The 18,096-nt window shown below is 46.0% G+C and overlaps 2 protein-coding genes across 2 annotated transcripts in view; one reads left to right on the forward strand and one right to left on the reverse strand.

Moving 5' to 3' along the window:
• Positions 1-4,982, reverse strand: part of IREB2 (iron responsive element binding protein 2) — a 41,590-nt gene extending 36,608 nt beyond the window's left edge. The window contains exon 1 of the mRNA XM_060278989.1: positions 4,793-4,982. Within this exon, the coding sequence (XP_060134972.1) occupies positions 4,793-4,811 (19 nt within the window). The 5' untranslated portion in view covers positions 4,812-4,982. The remainder of the gene's footprint in view (positions 1-4,792) is intronic.
• Positions 4,983-7,321: 2,339 nt separating this feature from the next.
• The window catches only part of MAN2C1 (mannosidase alpha class 2C member 1), a 43,400-nt gene continuing 32,625 nt past the window's right edge, over positions 7,322-18,096 (forward strand). Inside the window, exons 1-3 of the mRNA XM_035112383.2 lie at positions 7,322-7,842; positions 9,079-9,204; positions 17,471-17,594. Coding sequence (XP_034968274.2) covers positions 7,568-7,842; positions 9,079-9,204; positions 17,471-17,594 — 525 coding nt within the window. The 5' untranslated portion in view covers positions 7,322-7,567. The remainder of the gene's footprint in view (positions 7,843-9,078; positions 9,205-17,470; positions 17,595-18,096) is intronic.

The following is an 18,096-nucleotide window of genomic DNA, read 5'->3' on the forward strand; positions in this document are numbered from 1 at the left end:
AGGGAATTTCCCTTAAAAAAAGGGAGAACTTGGCAGCTATGGTATAATTCAGATGACAACCCTGAGTTAGGTAAAGAACTGTAAGAACTTAAAGAAAAGTCACTTTACCCAGGGACAATCCATATATTGGCATATTCCTACCTCTTTTTCTTAATAGTGACAAGAACCATTCATAACGTAATAATATTCTTCACAACTGTGAGCAGGGCAGTGGGGTGGGGTAAGTGAAGACAAGTGACAACAATTTCACTACTCCTGCATAGAAAAAGCATTTTTGGTTCCTGAAATTCATTCTGATTGTACAGATAAACTATAACTGATAGAATTCTACAGGATGTGGTATCAGTGTGTGAAAACATTCGAGATCCAATGATCCCCAGGCATGCACCTCTAGATGGTGGAGATGTCAGGTGCCATCCTGCTTCCCAGGCATCTTCACTTGATTGGAAGTGACCGACAACCACGTGCAAAATTGTCCTGGCTAATTTCACACACTGTTAACCAAGTAACAAAAATAGGATGAAAACTATATGGGTGAAGTTCTAGTGAGAAAATATGAGTACAGTACAATTTATCTGGCACATAAATCCGCAAACTGATTGGAATAATGCATGAGAAGTGCTTTTCATACCTAAGTATTTATACTGCATTTCCTCTCCCAGAATTGTTTGTAAGCTCCATTAATTTCAAGGGCGTGGTTTACACACAATACATTATGTGCACAAGCCTCAGGACCCATGCACTCCTCCAGTGTGGTCAGGAGGAAGACACTGAAAGCTTTTGCTTCAGTTGTCAACCAGAAAACCCGTATATAGTACAGTATTAACTATAGTTTAGGGAAACAAGTTAACTTTTAAAATGTGCTTTATAACTCTGTTTCCATCCCGCCCTTAGCAGTAACCACTGTTAGCGACCACTATTACTGACCACTCTTCTCAGTTTGGATGAAATGAGTAACCATTTTGTTCCCTGCAAATAACTTGTGCTTATTCCCATTGCACTGAATTGTGGTTTCGTGCTATATTCGAATGCATTCACAACATGCAAGCTTAGGAGTGCAGCTTTAAACATCAAAAATGTTTTTACATCTTCTATTGTAGACACTGGTTACAAGTAGGTAGCCGTGTTGGTCTGATGTAGTTGAAACAAAATAAAAAAATTCCTTCCAGTAGCACCTTAGAGACAAACTAAGTTTGTCATTGGTATGAGCTTTTGTGTGCCTGCACACATCTTCAGATACACTGAAACAGAAGTCACCAGACCCTTATATATGGTGAGATGGTGGGAAGGAGGAAGGTGGTCCACCCTTCTGAGTAATACCCCTCCCCACCCTCTCACTATATATAAGGGTCTGGTGACTTCTGTTTCAGTGTATCTGAATAAGTATGCATGCACGCACACAGAAGCTCATACCGTATTTTTCGGACCATAACCTACCGTATTTTTCGGACCATAACACAGACTTTCCCCCTCCTAAAACGGAAAGGAAAAAGTCACTGCGTGTTATGGAGTGAAGGCAGCTGATTTCGCGCTGCCCGCTCCTCCCCCTTCGCCGTTGCTGTCAGCAAAGGGGGTGGGGGAGGAGCGGACAGCGCGAAAAGCAGCGCTTTCCCGCTATCTGCTCCTTTCCCTTCGCCATTGCTGTCAGCAAAGGGGGAGGGGTAGGAGTGGACAGCATGAAAACGGCGCTTTCCCACTGCCCGCTCCTCTCCCTTCGCCGACAGCAACAAGGGGGGAGGCAGCATCAGCCTGCTGTCCGCTCCTTTCCCTTCGCCATTGCTGTCAGCAAAGGGGGACGGGGAGGAGTGGACAGCACGATTAGCGGCGCTTTCCCACTGTCCGCTCCTCCCCCTTCGCCGACAGCAACAAGGGGGGAGGCAGCATCAGCCCGAAATCGGGCTGGTGCTGCCTCCGCAGCCAGCAGCTGTGGGTTGAGAGAAGCAGCCGAAATGGTGCTGCTGCTGTTGCTGCCGCCTCCCAGCCTTTTAGAGGTGGAAAACCAGAATTTTTAAATTTATTTTATTTTCCTCCTCTAAAAAACTATGTGCGTGTTATGGTCCGAAAAATACGTTAGTTGGTCTCTAAGGTGATACTGGAATGATTTTTTTATATTGTAGATACGTTATTCAAATAATTTACTCAAGTTGTACTGATTACAATTCTAAGGTACAAATGGAACAATTTAGAGTGGCTTTGCACTATTTACTGCCACTAATCTTTAGATAGTGTATAATAGATTAAACGTATTCTGTCTTCCAATCCTCTCTCAACCCTCCATTCTAATTATTCTATAGCTACATTTGGAAGCAGCAACATCTGGATGAATAAAAAGCTGCACTGTGATTTAACTGAGGGGATTTCCCCCTGAAACAGGAATACAGTACAGTGGTACCTCTACTTAGAAATTTAATGCGTTCCAAACACACATTTGTAAGTCGAAAAAAATTGTAAGTCGAATCCCATAGGAATGCATTGGGAGAAAAACATTGTAAGTCGAAGCAACCCTATCTAAAAATTCGTAAGTAGAAAAAATCCTATCTAAACCGCATCCAAGATGGCGGATGGAGTTCCATTCGTAAGTAGAGTTATTCATAAGTAGAGGTACCACTGTACAGTATTATTCAATCAGTCACAATTCAAAGGTCAGCATGCTTAGGCTGCAATCCTAAATACAATGCACCTACAGGTAAGACCCACTGAACACACAGTGAGATTTACTTCTAAAGAAACATACAGGAATTGTGTCCTATTTAAGCCCTTTGATTTGGGTGGGCTAAACACCAATAGCAATGTACTTCATTGCTGCTGTGCCATTTTACCGTCCCCTGATTGTTTAAATACCAGAATCAATTTTAAAGAGGCTAAAAAGCTTTATATTACTGGGGGACTAAATTAAGAGTTTGCAGAACTAGAGGTTATGACTAAGTGATTTTTTATTACATAACAAATATTTTGATTATAGCTTTAAGTGGTGTTTACATGCTTCATAATGGGTGTATGTATGTATGTATGTATATATATATATATATATATATATATATATATATATATATATATATAATGTAGCCATACAAATCTGATCATACTTCTATAAAATATTGTTCCCATTAACATGCTTCATGTTATCATCATATTAGAGTAGCCCCAAGCAATTTTTTTTGGAAAATGTAAGGGTTAAGGCACAAGATATACCTTTTTAAAAAGTTATTTGAAGAAGCATAAACAAAATATCTTTTGAAAGTTTGAGCTGCATAGATTCCTCATGCTAGTAGACTGTGGCATTCTGAAAAATGCAGGAGGGTTGTGACTATATCTACTGTACTAGCATTGCTACTATTCATAATTGGCCCAACAGTTTTCAAGCTTTAGTAACCCAAGTGCTTTTAAAAAAATCACCATTCTTCATACCATGCTGACATGCACTGAATCCAAGGGGAAAGTTCCTGGCTATTTTGCAAGCTGGACTTATTGTCTGGTGAGGCCATTTTGCTGGTGGAGGCTTTTGCTCTTAACATTAAATACTTTTCAGTAAAGAGAATCATCCCCCAACTCGATCTTAACATCACTTGCATTTTCTATGCCGTTTGAGCATGCCCATCTCCTGCCATCAGCTGTCAGCTTTTGCTGGGGTAAGGAGGAATGCATATATGCTGGGGAAAGATTAAAAGAAGCAGGAGCAACAGCGCAGACCAGCTCCTAAATCTCCCTTTTACACGTTGATCTGCACCTGTCAAGCCACTATAATAACCAGGCTCTTCTGGCTGAGCAGCAAGGAGTGCAAAAAATAATAGAAAAAAATTAAACACAACATAGAGAGCATGAAAACTGTTACATGAGGCACAGAGAACAATTTTGTTTCATTTTCTCAAAGGCATAACACAAAAATCCTATCATGTTTATACCAAATGCCATGGCCTACTTCTCACTTGAAAGAGAATGCATTTCAAACCTGTGTCGGGGCTGTGTGTGTGCGCGCGCGCAGATTGACATTAAAAAATATATGAAGCAGCATTCTGTTAACTCCCTGCGCAAAGATAACTAGTGTGTCACAGCAAAGACAAGTTTCTTGACACACTAGCTTTCTTTAAAAACAACTCCCTACACATAGAAAACCAGGAGTGTGACATGGCAGCCCCACCCCCCTTGCAGCACTCATGCACAAACGGAAAAGTTTATACTGTATAGTGTACACAAAGCCAGAGGACCAGAGGGCGTGCGCTTCTCTCCAAAACGCTAGCCTTCTGTGAATAGATGATATGGCGGAATATTCATTGAGGGGAAGCCCCCCCCCCGCAATCGCTGCAACAACCCCCCCAACCTGAATCGGCAGAGTCATGACGGAGATTAACCTCCCCACCCCACGAAAACAAGGCCTCTCCTATTCCCCCACATCAAGCGCCCAGAGGCGCAGTAAAAAAATTAACCCCACCCCCACCCCATTCTTTGACTCCCCACCCCCGCGCCGCAACCTGAAGTGCCCCAGCCCTGACAGAGGTCAGCAGCCCCGCCCCTGCCGACCTGGGCTGCGCCTCCTCCGCTCCCTTTACACGGGGCTGGGGAGAGAAGATGGCCGACAGACCCCGGTCCCTCTGAAGACGGGGGGCGGGGGGGAGGGGAGAGGCAAGCACAAAGGAAAAGGGGCAGAAAAGACCCGGGGGGGGCTCTGAGGGGGAGGTGAAATGAGGCGGTGACGGGAGGCCTGAGGGGGGGGCAGGAGAAAGAATGCGCTTGAGGAGGGCAGAGGGGGCGCGGGGTCCTTCCCTCCCTCCGCCCGCCTCCCCTTCACACTGACCTGGCCCGGCCGGCTCCATGTCACTCCTTCCCGAGAAAAGCGGCGGCGGCGGCGGCGAGGGAAGGGGAGGGGGCGCGAGGGGGCAAGTGCCCAGGAGGGGCGGAGTCTTCCCTCAAACGCCGCGAGAGGTTAAGCGCGGCGAGGAGATAACAGGCTCGCCTCTGCCCATCCCATCCTATCGTCGCGGGAGGGGGGACGGGCTCTCGCGAGAGCTCGGTCTCCGGCAAGAAAGGAAAACGGCCGGAAATCTCGCGAGGCTCTACTGCGGGGAAGGAATAGCGGCGCTGGCCAGCGGGCCGGCCGCAGCTCTCGCGACACGTGAGCCCCGCTGTGTTTGCCGAGGGAGGCCAAAGGGGCCGCGTGTGCTCCAGCTGTAGGCGTCGCTGGCTGGGCCAAGGCGGCGGGAAGAGCGAGGCTTCCCTCCCAGGGTCCGGGCTGGCCGGAGATGCACGCGAGAAGAGCCTACCGGGTGGGGGGCGTCCGTATTGGGCCGTGCGAGGCTGCCCCCCTCCGCCAGCAGTCCTGGCCGCTGAGCCCCTCCGGAGGCAGCTCCTGGGCGGCAGGGTTTGCTTGGGGCTGGGCTTCTGCCATGAACAAGCCCCTGCCATGTTCGAGGCGGCTTCCCTTGGTCCTAGCGAAAGTGGCTGCCCACAAAAGGGGAGCCCACAAAAGGGGAGTCCCCAGGCCTATGGTTTGCACAGGCTCATCCACAGATGTTCCCTCGCCTTAGCTTTACACCTGCGTAGAAATGAAGTCACATTCTCGGAGGGAAAGTACCCCCAGGGCCCGATTCACCGAGAATTACAGGGCACCTGCTTTCTCTCAAACTTGCTCAAGGCTGAATTTTCCCTGCATCTACCTTGACATACAGTCCGAGTTAGCAGAGTCTTCTAACGGTATCCTTATTTGCTCTCTTTTTTCCTCTCTTCCTATAAAGGCTACCAAAACGCATTGTATAATTCCCACCAATCTGTGAAGACTTCACAGATTGCGCCGTGAGCATAGGACGCTGACAGGGAGTAGAGAGAAAGAGTGATCCACAAGCAGACATCATGCATGCTCAGACCATTAAGGCACTTGTTGATGTCTCGCTGCCCTGTGGCATTGGTTTGAATGGGCAGCAAGTAGGTGCCAGGCAGAGCAGTGGCCAGGTGCTGAAGGGCTGAGCTGGGTGTGCCAGCCACATGGCTCTCCGAAGCTCACCTGATGCCCTTGGGTGTGGTAGAGGCATAACTGACAAGTTTTCCCTTTTCTCACGATGAAGCCTATTCAGCATAAGGAAATTTCCCTTTAAAAAAAGAGAGAACTTGACAGCGATGGGTAGATGATGTTGCTTCCTTTCCACTAGTAAGATTTAGCTGCCAGGCTGGTTGGGTTCCTGCCCCTTTCATGTGCCTTTTTCATTCATAAGATTGGGTGGGGAGCTGAATGTGGCTCAGCAGGAGCCCTTTTTTAGCCCACTGGATCCTCCCCAGGTCACCCTCCTCACTGGTCCTGCTTCACGCTCTCCTTCAGTGCTCCTCTGGAGAGATGTGTCCTTGAACTTAGACGATGCCTCTTGTGTGCCTGGGCAGAGAGGGGTGTGTGAGTGTGTATAGAAAGTACCTTGCTGTAGAAAGGTAAAATCTGCATTCATTGTTCCACCCACTTTTGCCTCTGTACTGCATGGCCCCAGGTCGCCCAGAGAAGGGTGTTCTGCTTCCGCGTTAGAGGCACTGGTGTGTTGGGCTAGGAGCAGTCAGGTCTTGGTTAAATTTCAATTCAAACCACGCACCTCAGTGGGTAACGCAGAGCAAGGCAGTACGATCAGAAGGTCAGCGGTTCGAATCCCCGCGACGGGGTGAGCTCCCATTCCTCGATCCCAGCTCCTGCCAACCTAGCAGTTCAAAAGCACGTCAAAGTGCACGTACTGTAGATAAATAGGTACCCTTACAGCGGGAAGGTAAGTGGTGTTTCCGTGTGTTGCTCAGGTTCACCAGAAGCGGCTTAGTCATGCTGGCCACATGACCTGGAAGCTGCATGCCAGCTCCCTCGCCCAATAACGCGATATGAGCGCCGCAACCCCAGAGTCAGTCACGACTGGACCTAATGGTCAGGGGTCCCTTTATTTTTACCTTTAAGCTACTGTTGGGGCCGTCTGACTGTGGGCCAGAAGTTGGGGGGAGGGCACATATTTTTTTATAAATGCGTTTTTGAAAAGGGGGGGAGGGAAGAGCCTTGTCCTTTTAGAACAGCAAGCACACAGGGCTCTGTGTATTTTTATGTGGTCTTTCTCTCATATATATATATATATATATATATATATATATATATATATATATATATATAGTCTGGTGAGCAAAGCCTAACTATCAAAACAAAATAAAAAATAAAAATAAAATTTCTTCCAGTAGCACCTTAGAGACCAACTAAGTTTGTCATAGGTATGAACTTTCATGTGCATGCACACTTCTTCAGATACCTAATGTTAGTCTTTGCCCTTTGGTGCAAACAGTGGGGGCAGCGGGCTGTGACTCTGTCTTTCACAGCAAGGCTGCCCAACTCCCTTATACATTCAGTGCAGATTCTATTGCATTGTCTTGCAAAAAAATAAATACAGTAAATCCGTCGTGATCTTTCACCGGATAAGCGCTTTCCACATCCGCTAAAGATGTACGATACTGTGGGGCTCAGAGGAAAACGCAGTGCCCTCCTTTGGCCACCAAGGGCAGAAACTTCGCTACTGTGGCAAGTGAAACTGAGGGGAAGGGCGGAGACTTCATTTCCTTCATACGCATGCGCCTTAAAAAAAAAAACCTCCGCTTTTCCTGGAACTGGAGAGTCGAGCTTTCGGGAGCCCAGGAGAGGCGGAACCATTGTGCTCAGTTGTGTTGCGCAGCGGATATATTTACGTGCAGTACCGAAGGGGTTAATTTTTGCACTTTGAGAGCCATGGCGGGGTCCGGAGCAGAACTAAAACCTGCCGTATTGAAGCACCGGCGAACTACACTCGAACGGGTCGAAAAGTTTATCTCCGAGATATACTTCACGGACTGCAACCTCCGGGGCAGGTGGGCTTGTGTTGGTGCGACACCTAAAGCCTTCCCCATTCTCCCCACCTGGCTTACTTCTTCACGCAGCGCAGAGTTAAACTACGGAACTCCCTCCTACAGGAGGCAGTTATGGCCACCAACTTGGATGGCTTTATAAGTGGGTTACCGTCGCAGTTTCATGGAAGGGGGGGGGGCTATGGATGGCTACTACTAGCCACGATGTCTGTGCTCTGCCTCCACAATTGGAGCAAATAATGCTTGTGAATGTCAGTTTCTGGAAACTGCAGGGGCGGGGAAAGTGGTGTTGTGCTGAAGTCCATGGGCGTAGCTAGGGCGCGGGGGGGTGGCAGGTAGGGGCAACTGCTCCCCCAAATCAATAAAAATCATTAAAAATGCATAGCTGACTTAGTTTCTGCCCCTCCCAACAAAAATAATGGCTATGCCCATGCTCAGGTCCTGCTTCCGGTTTTCCCACTGTGGCATCTGATTGCCCTCCTGTGAGAATAGGATGCTGGACTAGATGGGCCATTGGCCTGATCCAGCAGGCTCTTCTTACATTCTTAAGAACACACAGTTTTTGCCTGCATGGGAGGATTTGATGCGACCATATTTGTTTTTAGGAGGTGGTTGTGGCCATGTTGGGTCCAGAGGATAGCATAATACAATAGAAGTACAGTTTAAGAGCCTTTCAAGAGTCCTGTCTTTTGCGGTTAGAGGCTACATGAGAGTTCCGAGTTTCAAAGTGGCCCTTAATCCTTAGCCCCATCCTCTTAATCATAGAATTGTGGAGTTGGAAGGGACCCTGATGGTCCTCTAGTCCAATCCCCTGCAATGTCTCAACAAAAGCATTCCCGAGTTTGGACAGTTTGATCTCCAGCCATTTTAACTTGCTGTGAAACATGCCATCTGATATTCTACTTCCACTGTTGGAGGCAGTGCTGCTTCTGAATACCAGTTGCTGGAAACTGCAGGAGGGGAGTGGGCTCTTGCATTTGTGTCCTGCTTGTGGACTTTCCATAGGCACTTTGAGAACAGGATACTGGGCTAGATTAGCCATTGGACTGGTCCAGCAGGTCCCTTCCTGTGTTCTTATGGCTTAAGAACCGAAGAGCCCTGCTGAAATCAGATCTTGTCAAGCACATTTTTCTCCACAGTGACCAATCAGATTTATTTATTTACAATTATACTTGTAATTTGTAATTTCATTAAAAAAAAATCAAAGAGCTGATGACACAGGTGTATGTTTGACTGCAGGCTGTTTGGTGCTTCCTGCCCGTTGGCATCTCTCTCTTGCTTTGAAACCTCACACCGGATTCCATATGACGAAGCTATCAGACAAGAATTTAGGCTTGTGAAAGTTGGAGACAGTTTTGGAAGCACGTAAGTATTCCCTTAAGGGACCCAGGTGGTGCTGTGGGTTAAATCACAGAGTCTAGGGCTTGCTGATCAGAAGGTCGGCGGTTCGAATCCCTGCAACGGGGTGAGCTCCCATTGCTCGGTCCCAGCTCCTGCCCACCTAGCAGTTCGAAAGCACATCAAAGTGCAAGTAGATAAATAGGGACCGCTCCAGCGGGAAGGTAAACGGCATTTCCGTGCGCTGCTCTGGTTCGCCAGAAGCAGCTTTGTCATGCTGGCCACATGACCTGGAAGCTGTCTGCGGACAAACACCGGCTCCCTCGGCCTATAGAGCGAGATGAGCGCCGCAACCCCAGAGTCGGACACGACTGGACCTGATGGTTAGGGGCCCCTTTACCTTTTACCTTTAAGTATTCCCTTAGAGGCCAATGAATTAAAGGAACATATAAACTATCTGTGACGATCCGTGTCCCACTCTACCTTACTATCACTGCGACACAGGAATCCAGAGGGGAAAACACCCACCCTCTTCTCCTGACACCTCAAAAAATATAAACCCCTTTTACTACTGGGTTTCTTAGTAAGGAGAGCCTTCCAGCTTGCGTGGCCTGGTACCTTAAGAAACTCTAGGCTGTCCCCCAGGAATAACCTCTTGCCTCCAGTAAAGGGTCTCCCTCAGTTGGATTCCCCCACTGTAGAAGTTTGCCCTATGCACTCTGGCAACTTCTTGGCACCTCAGGTTACCCTTCTAAGCCTCCTCCGTGTAACCTCAGGACACAAATCACCACCTCCCTGCCTGAGGTGAGTTTTGCCCTCTCTTGAGTCACCACGGCTGTGAGTCCTGGTACCTCGCTGGAAAAAATACAGACGGACCTCTTGTTGGCAAAAACAGAGATGAAGTTTTATTGTGTTAAAAACATAAGTGATTCTTTAACGTGTCATTTATTAATTAGCTTTGTTCCAGTTGTACAAAATAAACTCAGTCAAACATTTAACTTTAAGTTTTCCTAGCCTCTTAACTGTCTTCATACAAGCCACCTCATAACATCACACCACACCTTCCTCCCTCTCCCTCCTAACTCACCAAACCGACTCTCCCTCCTTTTTTTTAAAACCGGGCACAGTCCCGCCCCCATCAGAGTTCTATGCCAGTCAGGCTGGAGGTGGGTTAACTCTTTGCCAGCCGGGCCGGAATAAACATTTTAAAAGTGCTTCAATTTGTCACATATCTCCCCCCACCACAAAGACATTGTGTCGGCTTGCTCTTAATTAATTAGAGCAATGCCAAAGCAATGGGCTTGGGGTTAAAAATACTTCAATGCATTTTATAACATTCATATTACAAAGTGAACTAAATTAACATCTCATAAACTTGTACACAGATAAACCATGTTTGGCATGTGTTAGATCATAACGCCTTAGCACAAATGTTCTGCTAGGGTTCCCACCATTTCATATAATAATTCGCACCATTCTATACCTCTCAAAAATACCTGGATAAAGCGTCCGCTATGATGTTTTCCTTCCCACTTATGTGCTTGACATCAAATGTGTAATCTTGTAACTGCATGCTCCACCTGATTAACTTGCTGTTGTTACCCTTCATTTGGTTTAGCCATTTCAGCGGTGAGTGATCGGTATATAGGGTAAACTTTCGGCCCCACAGGTAAGGCTTCAGTTTACCTACGGACCACAAAATCGCTAGGCATTCGAGTTCTATGGTAGAGAGGTGCTTTTCCCTCTCTAATAGCTTCCGGCTGATATATAACACCGGGTGTAAAAACCCTCCTTCTCCCTCCTGTGCCAGCACTGCACCTAAACCAACACCTGAAGCGTCCGTCATTAAATTAAAAGGGCAAAAGAAATCAGGTGCTTTTAAAATGGGCTCTGTCATCAGAGCAGCCTTTAAAAGTTCAAAAGCTTGTTGACACTGTGTGGTCCAGATAATCCTGTCCGGGCGGCTTTTCTTCGTGCAGTCACTCAACACAGCCGCGTGAGTGCTGAACTGGGGGATAAAACGCCTATAATAACCTATAGCTCCTATAAAGGCACGCACCTGCTTCTTAGTTTTGGGAGCCGGCCAGCTTCTGATGGCTTCCACTTTGTTAGTATCTGGCCTGATCACTCCCCCTCCGAGAACATGGCCTAGGTATTTTACCTGTCTTTTCCCCATCTGACACTTAGCCGCTTTTACTGTTAAACCTGCCGCTTTTATCCTCTGGAAGACCACACTTAGGTGCTGTAAGTGATCTCTCCACGATGGGCTAAATACCGCTATGTCGTCAATGTAAGCAAGGGCGAACGTTTGCAGACCCCTTAGCATCCTATCGATGAGTCGCTGGAACGTGGCTGCCGCGTTCTTTAATCCAAAAGGCAACACTTTAAATTCAAACAACCCATCTCTAGTGATGAAAGCGGTTTTGGGCTTGTCTAAGGGATCCATTTCCACTTGCCAGTACCCTTTTGTTAAGTCCAGTGTAGATATATAATTCGCTTTTCCTATGGTCTCAACCAAGTCGTCCACCCGTGGCATGGGGTAAACGTCCGGCACGGTCACCTGGTTCAACTTTCTGAAGTCTACACAGGGACGAAAGGTATTGTCTGGCTTCCTGAACAAGAGCAGGGGCGATGACCAGGGGCTGTAAGAGGGCTCAATCAACCCCAGTGCAAGCATCTCCCCGATCTCTGAAGAGACCAAGTCGGCGTGCTCCCCCGTCACTCTGTAAGGAGGGGTAGCTATGGGTCTTGCTTCCCCCGTATCTATTTTATGAGTTGCTAGGTTGGTCCTCCCTGGGATGTTTGAGAAGATCTGAGCAAACTGAGCAAGGACTAATTTTAACTGCTCCTTTTGCTCTGGGGTCAGACTTTCATCGAATGACACCTCTGATAGAGTTGTGCCCTTACTCAGCTCTCCCCACCCAGTTAAATGAATTCCTTGTGTCATCTTCCCCTTTACTTGTAACACCAACTTATTTCTGTCAAAATAAGGCTTAAGTAAATTTACATGAAAGTTTTTACATCGGTTCCCTTCCCCATCTAACTCTACCAAATAGTTCACCGCTGATATCCTCTCGACCACTTTGAAGGGACCGTCCCACGACATCTCCAACTTCTTTCGACGTCTTGTTCTTAACACGAGTACACTGTCACCAGGCTGGAAAGTTCTGTCTCTTGCGTGTGCATCATACCACTGCTTCTGTCGACGCTGTGCCTGCTGCAAGTTGTGAGCAGCTTGCTCCCGTAGCTCTTGAAGGTCGCTCTGCAGCTCCTGTAGATACGTCACAACATCAGGGCTGTCGATCTGCTCCTCCCCTGACCACGCTGCTTTCATCAAGTCTAGGGGTCCTCGTGGCTGTCGTCCAAATAGGAGTTCAAAAGGACTGAACCCTGTGCTCTCCTGCGGCACTTCGCGATAACCGAATAGGAAGTGTTGCAGCCTCTCATCCCAGTCGTTAGGATGATTGATGGAATAGGTTTTTAGCATCCGGCTCAGGGTCGAATTAAATTTCTCCGTCAAGCCATTCGACTGCGGATGGTAAGCCGTAGTTTTAACATGCTTAATCCCACAAAGGGTTAAAAGCTCTTCCATGGTCTTGGACGTGAAGGATGTCCCTAAATCTGTTATAATTTCTTTGGGGAATCCCAGCCTTAAGAACACCGACATGAGGGCTTTTGCTACAGTCTTTGAGTCAATGTTCTTTAGAGGTATTGCTTCTGGATAGCGCGTAGCATAATCCACTAGGCATAAAATAAATTTATTCCCCCTTTTCGTAACTCTGGAGATAGGCCCGAGGATGTCCACTCCTACTCTGGAAAAGGGCTCAGTAATTACGGGAATAGACTGTAACAAGCCTCGCGTTTTGTCCGCTCTTTTGCCTGCTTTTTGGCAGATCACACAGGACTTGCAATACTCTTTGATGTCTTTGCCCATCCCAGGCCAGTAAAATCTTGCTTGGATTCTATCACTAGTCTTTCTAATGCCTAGATGCGCTGCTGAGGGTGCGTCGTGTGCCATTTGTAGCACTTGCAACCGGTAAGCTCTTGGCAACACTAACTGTTTCTTCCTTTCCCAAACAGCAGCAGTTTTCCTCCTCCTAGAAATTCTATACAGTCTTCCCTCAATGGTGGTAAATAAGCAGGGGTTCTCCACAGTTACTTCGGCATTAGGACTTTGTGCTTTACCCCACAGCTCTTTTATAGTTTCATCCTCTTTTTGATCACTCAAGAATTGGGCACCGTGCTCCTGGACCACTGGCACGCTAATCAGCCCTTCATCCTCACCAGGCTCTATGGGTGTCTCTATAACTGCAGGAGGATTACTCTCAGTGACTTGAGACTGTGACCTAGTTATCACTTGAATACGGTGCTTCTGACTAGCTAGGTCATTCCCTATTAAAAAGGGTACCTCCAATTCATTTAGGATTCCTACTCTCCATTTGCCACAAAATCCTTTGTAGGTAATATCAACTTCAGCTAATGGTACTTCAAAATGTGGGCCCCATATGCCTTTTAAACTATAGGACTGACCCTTGAGGTACTGTTCCTTTGGAACAAATTGTGATTTGACAAGTGAGACTTCTGCTCCTGTGTCCCTCAAACCTAAACAAAACTGACCATTTAATTCAATTGGCTCCATGTAATCTTGGTTGCACTCCTGCTCAGCCCTCCAGACCTGCAAGACCTTAGAAGTAGTCTCAGCTGGACTGTCCGCTTTCTCTGAGCCTTCTGTCTGAGGCGAGCTACTTTCCTGTGACTGCGTTACCAGTTTTATTTGTTTAGCTGCAGTAGGTGTAGTTTGCGACTTAACCAGCAGGGGGCACCTGGCACGTACATGGCCCTCACGATTACAGAAAAAACAAGTGATTTTCTTAGACCCTGTCTTGTCAGAAACTGATTCCCTGACAGGAAAATTTTCTTGCCTGTCTTTAATTTCTCTGTTTCTCCATGGATTACCCTTCTGTGAGTGTTTTGGGAATGCTATTTCATTGAAATCACCTTGTAGTTCGTCTAAGACCTCGGCAACCGCTGCCACAGTTTTCAGCTTTTTATCCCTCAAGAACCAACGTAAATTGCTAGGGATTTGCTTAAAAAATTGTTCTAAACAAATTAATTGTTTTAACTCATCAAAGTTCTTCACTCCACTCCCTTGAATCCATCTGTCAAGTAATTTATCTAAGCGGCTAGCTAGTTGGGCATAAGTCTCTTTATGTTCCTTTTTTGCCTCACGAAAAGCCTTTCTGCTTTGTTCAGCCGTGAGCCCACATCGAACCCTGACCCTTTGCTTAAATACTTGGTAACTTGACAGCTCTTCTTCCCTCAGGTCAGCATAAATTTCACTTAGTATCCCACAAATTTGAGGTCTTAAATAAAGCATCCAGTTCTCCTCAGGTATTTGAAATTCCACACAAACGCGTTCGAAGGTAAATAGAAACGATTCGACATTATCGTCTTTTCCAAATTTGGGGAACCTTTTTAAATTAATTGCGATACTATCATTATTAACTGGGCTACTAGTTAATTCCGATCTCAAACGTATCTCTTCAAGCTTCATTCTGTCCTGTTCTAATTGTGCCCTTATCCTCTCTGACTGCATTCTCTCCTCAGCTTCAATTCTGGCTTTTTCTCTCTCACTTTCAATTGCTATCTTTTCCCTCTCAGCTTCAATTCTGGCTTTTTCTCTCTCACTTTCAATTGCTATCTTTTCCCTCTCAGCTTCAATTCTGGCTTTTTCTCTCTCACTTTCAATTCTAGCTTTTTCCCTCTCACTTTCAGCTTCAATCCTAGCTTTTTCTCTCTCACTTTCAGATGCTATCTTTTCCCTCTCAGCTTCAATTCGAGCCATCTCAATTCGTAGTTTCATAAGTTCAACCTGAGAATCTGGGCTTCCCTCAGCCCCTTCCGTTCTTTCATCTCCTTTTGCCTCTCTGGGTTTTCTTACGTGAGTCATTTTCCTCACAGGAAAATCCTGACAGACTCAAACCAAACTAGGCGCGTGAGCTTTTAATTTCGATCACGACGCTGCCACCAAAAATGTGACGATCCGTGTCCCACTCTACCTTACTATCACTGCGACACAGGAATCCAGAGGGGAAAACACCCACCCTCTTCTCCTGACGCCTCAAAAAATATAAACCCCTTTTACTACTGGGTTTCTTAGTAAGGAGAGCCTTCCAGCTTGCGTGGCCTGGTACCTTAAGAAACTCTAGGCTGTCCCCCAGGAATAACCTCTTGCCTCCAGTAAAGGGTCTCCCTCAGTTGGATTCCCCCACTGTAGAAGTTTGCCCTATGCACTCTGGCAACTTCTTGGCACCTCAGGTTACCCTTCTAAGCCTCCTCCGTGTAACCTCAGGACACAAATCACCACCTCCCTGCCTGAGGTGAGTTTTGCCCTCTCTTGAGTCACCACGGCTGTGAGTCCTGGTACCTCGCTGGAAAAAATACAGACGGACCTCTTGTTGGCAAAAACAGAGATGAAGTTTTATTGTGTTAAAAACATAAGTGATTCTTTAACGTGTCATTTATTAATTAGCTTTGTTCCAGTTGTACAAAATAAACTCAGTCAAACATTTAACTTTAAGTTTTCCTAGCCTCTTAACTGTCTTCATACAAGCCACCTCATAACATCACACCACACCTTCCTCCCTCTCCCTCCTAACTCACCAAACCGACACTCCCTCCTTTTTTTTAAAACCGGGCACAGTCCCGCCCCCATCAGAGTTCTATGCCAGTCAGGCTGGAGGTGGGTTAACTCTTTGCCAGCCGGGCCGGAATAAACATTTTAAAAGTGCTTCAATTTGTCACACTATCCCTTCTTCATGTGCCTCCTCCTCCATGAGATGTCCGGAAGGTGGTAACATGAGAATGGCCTTTTCTTCAGAGGCTCCCCATTTGTAGAATGCTCTCCCCAGGGAGGTTCATCCAGCACCTTCATTATAAATCTTTAGGCACCAGACGATTCTTCTTCAACCAGGCTTTGGGCTGATTAATATTCTATGGCCTTTTTAATGGGACCACGTTTGTGGGACGTGGGGAGTATTGTTTTGTTTTAACTATTTATTTTGTGCTTTTATCCTGTATCTTTATCTTGTAAACCGCCCTGAGATATTTGGGTGAAGGATGATATATAAATTTAATAAATAAAATAAAAATATAATCGGAACACAGGAAGCTGCCTTATACTAGTCAGACCATTGGTCTGTCTTGCTCAGTCTTGCCTACACCGACAGTGTAGTTTCGGGCAGGGAATTTTCCCCAGCCCTACATGGAGAAGCCGAGGATTGAACCTGGCACCTCCTGCCTGCAGAGCAGATGCCCTGTCCTTGAGTCACAGCTATGGAAAGCTATGGGACAAAGCAAACTTGAGCGGAGTGCCGTTAAATCACATGAAAAGGTAAACCACTGTGAAGTGCAAATATATAAATGTATATGCACCAACAACCTTCACATATACAAGGAGTTTCAAAAATGTGTACAAAATCTCATGCTCGAGGTCTTAAAAGTCCAGAATAAAGTGCAATAATCAAGTCCGATAGTAAAGTGCTATGATGTATCATGCGTTCTTATCTCTTCCCATACTTATACATTTCTTTAAAACATTGTACAGAAATGTTTAAAATACTCACCAAAGGTTCATGTGCAAAAGCTTAACAAGACTACCGAAGGATTGTGAGTATAAGTATGTATGGTGCATCATATAAATTTATACAAATTTATTACTTAAGAAAGAGTCCGCCCCCTGAGGAAACCATTCCTGTGAAACGGGGAAGAAGCTGGCCACCCGTCGGATGAGATAAGAACGCATGGGAAGAGATAAGAACGCATGATACATCATAGCACTTTACTATCGGACTTGATTATTGCACTTTATAGTGGACTTTTAAGACCTCGAGCATGAGATTTTGTACACATTTTTGAAACTCCTTGTATATGTGAAGGTTGTTGGTGCATATACATTTATATATTTGCACTTCACGGTGGTTTACCTTTTCATTGTTTTGCTAACATTACCGTGTTGTCTGTTTGTTGCTGCTACTCTGTTAAATCACATGAGGCTGAATACCTACCGGTAAGTAACCTCAATGGTGTGTGCTTTGGTTGAGCCAGGGATTTCAGGGCCCTTTTCTGACTGAAGTATTGGGCAAACACTAATACATTTCTTGCCATCCTAGTGAGATAGTTATCCTGTGGAAATTAGAAGTATTGTTTGTATTATTATTATTATTATTATTATTATTATTATTATTATTATTTTTAAAAAGTCACCTGAAATTGTACATGTCACTTCCCTAAGATGGCAGACCTGCTGGTTCAAAGTAGATCTCAGCATCCCCATGGAATGGACAGGAAAGGAAGTCCACCTTCTTTGGGAAAGTGAAGGAGAGGGAATGATTTGGAGGGATGCCCAACCTGTGCAGGTAAGTGACAACCTCACCTGGGTGTGCAGAGTGCTGATTAGCTAGCGCTCATGACCATATCAAAGTCATGCATCCTGCCCCCTTGCCCAGAGTAGAATTAAAATAATTCAGCGCCTTTTAAATGGTGCTGACTTTAACTAGAGATGAAACAAGCCAGGCACACGATTCTCTCTCTCTCTCTCTCTCTCTCTCTCTCTCTCTCTCTCTCTCTCTCTCTCTCTCTCTCTCTCTGAAAAACAAAGCTAAGAGTTGGCAATGTCCACAAAGGGTTCAGAGTCTAGTATATATGTCAGGGTGTGTGACGGGAGAAGCAGCAGATCTTGCCATGCAACTGAAAAGCCCTCACTGGCTCTTGCAAGGAGGTAGTGTACATCTTTGTGCAGCATTCAATTGTCAATAGTTAGTGACAAGTCAATGATTGTGTTGGCACATTATGCCACTTGTTCCGTTTTAGGCAGTGTTGTCCACTATTGTGTTACATTTAAGAGGTTACCTCTGATCC

The sequence above is a fragment of the Zootoca vivipara genome, chromosome 9, assembly GCF_963506605.1.
Source record: "Zootoca vivipara chromosome 9, rZooViv1.1, whole genome shotgun sequence".
Lineage (NCBI taxonomy): Eukaryota > Metazoa > Chordata > Lepidosauria > Squamata > Lacertidae > Zootoca > Zootoca vivipara.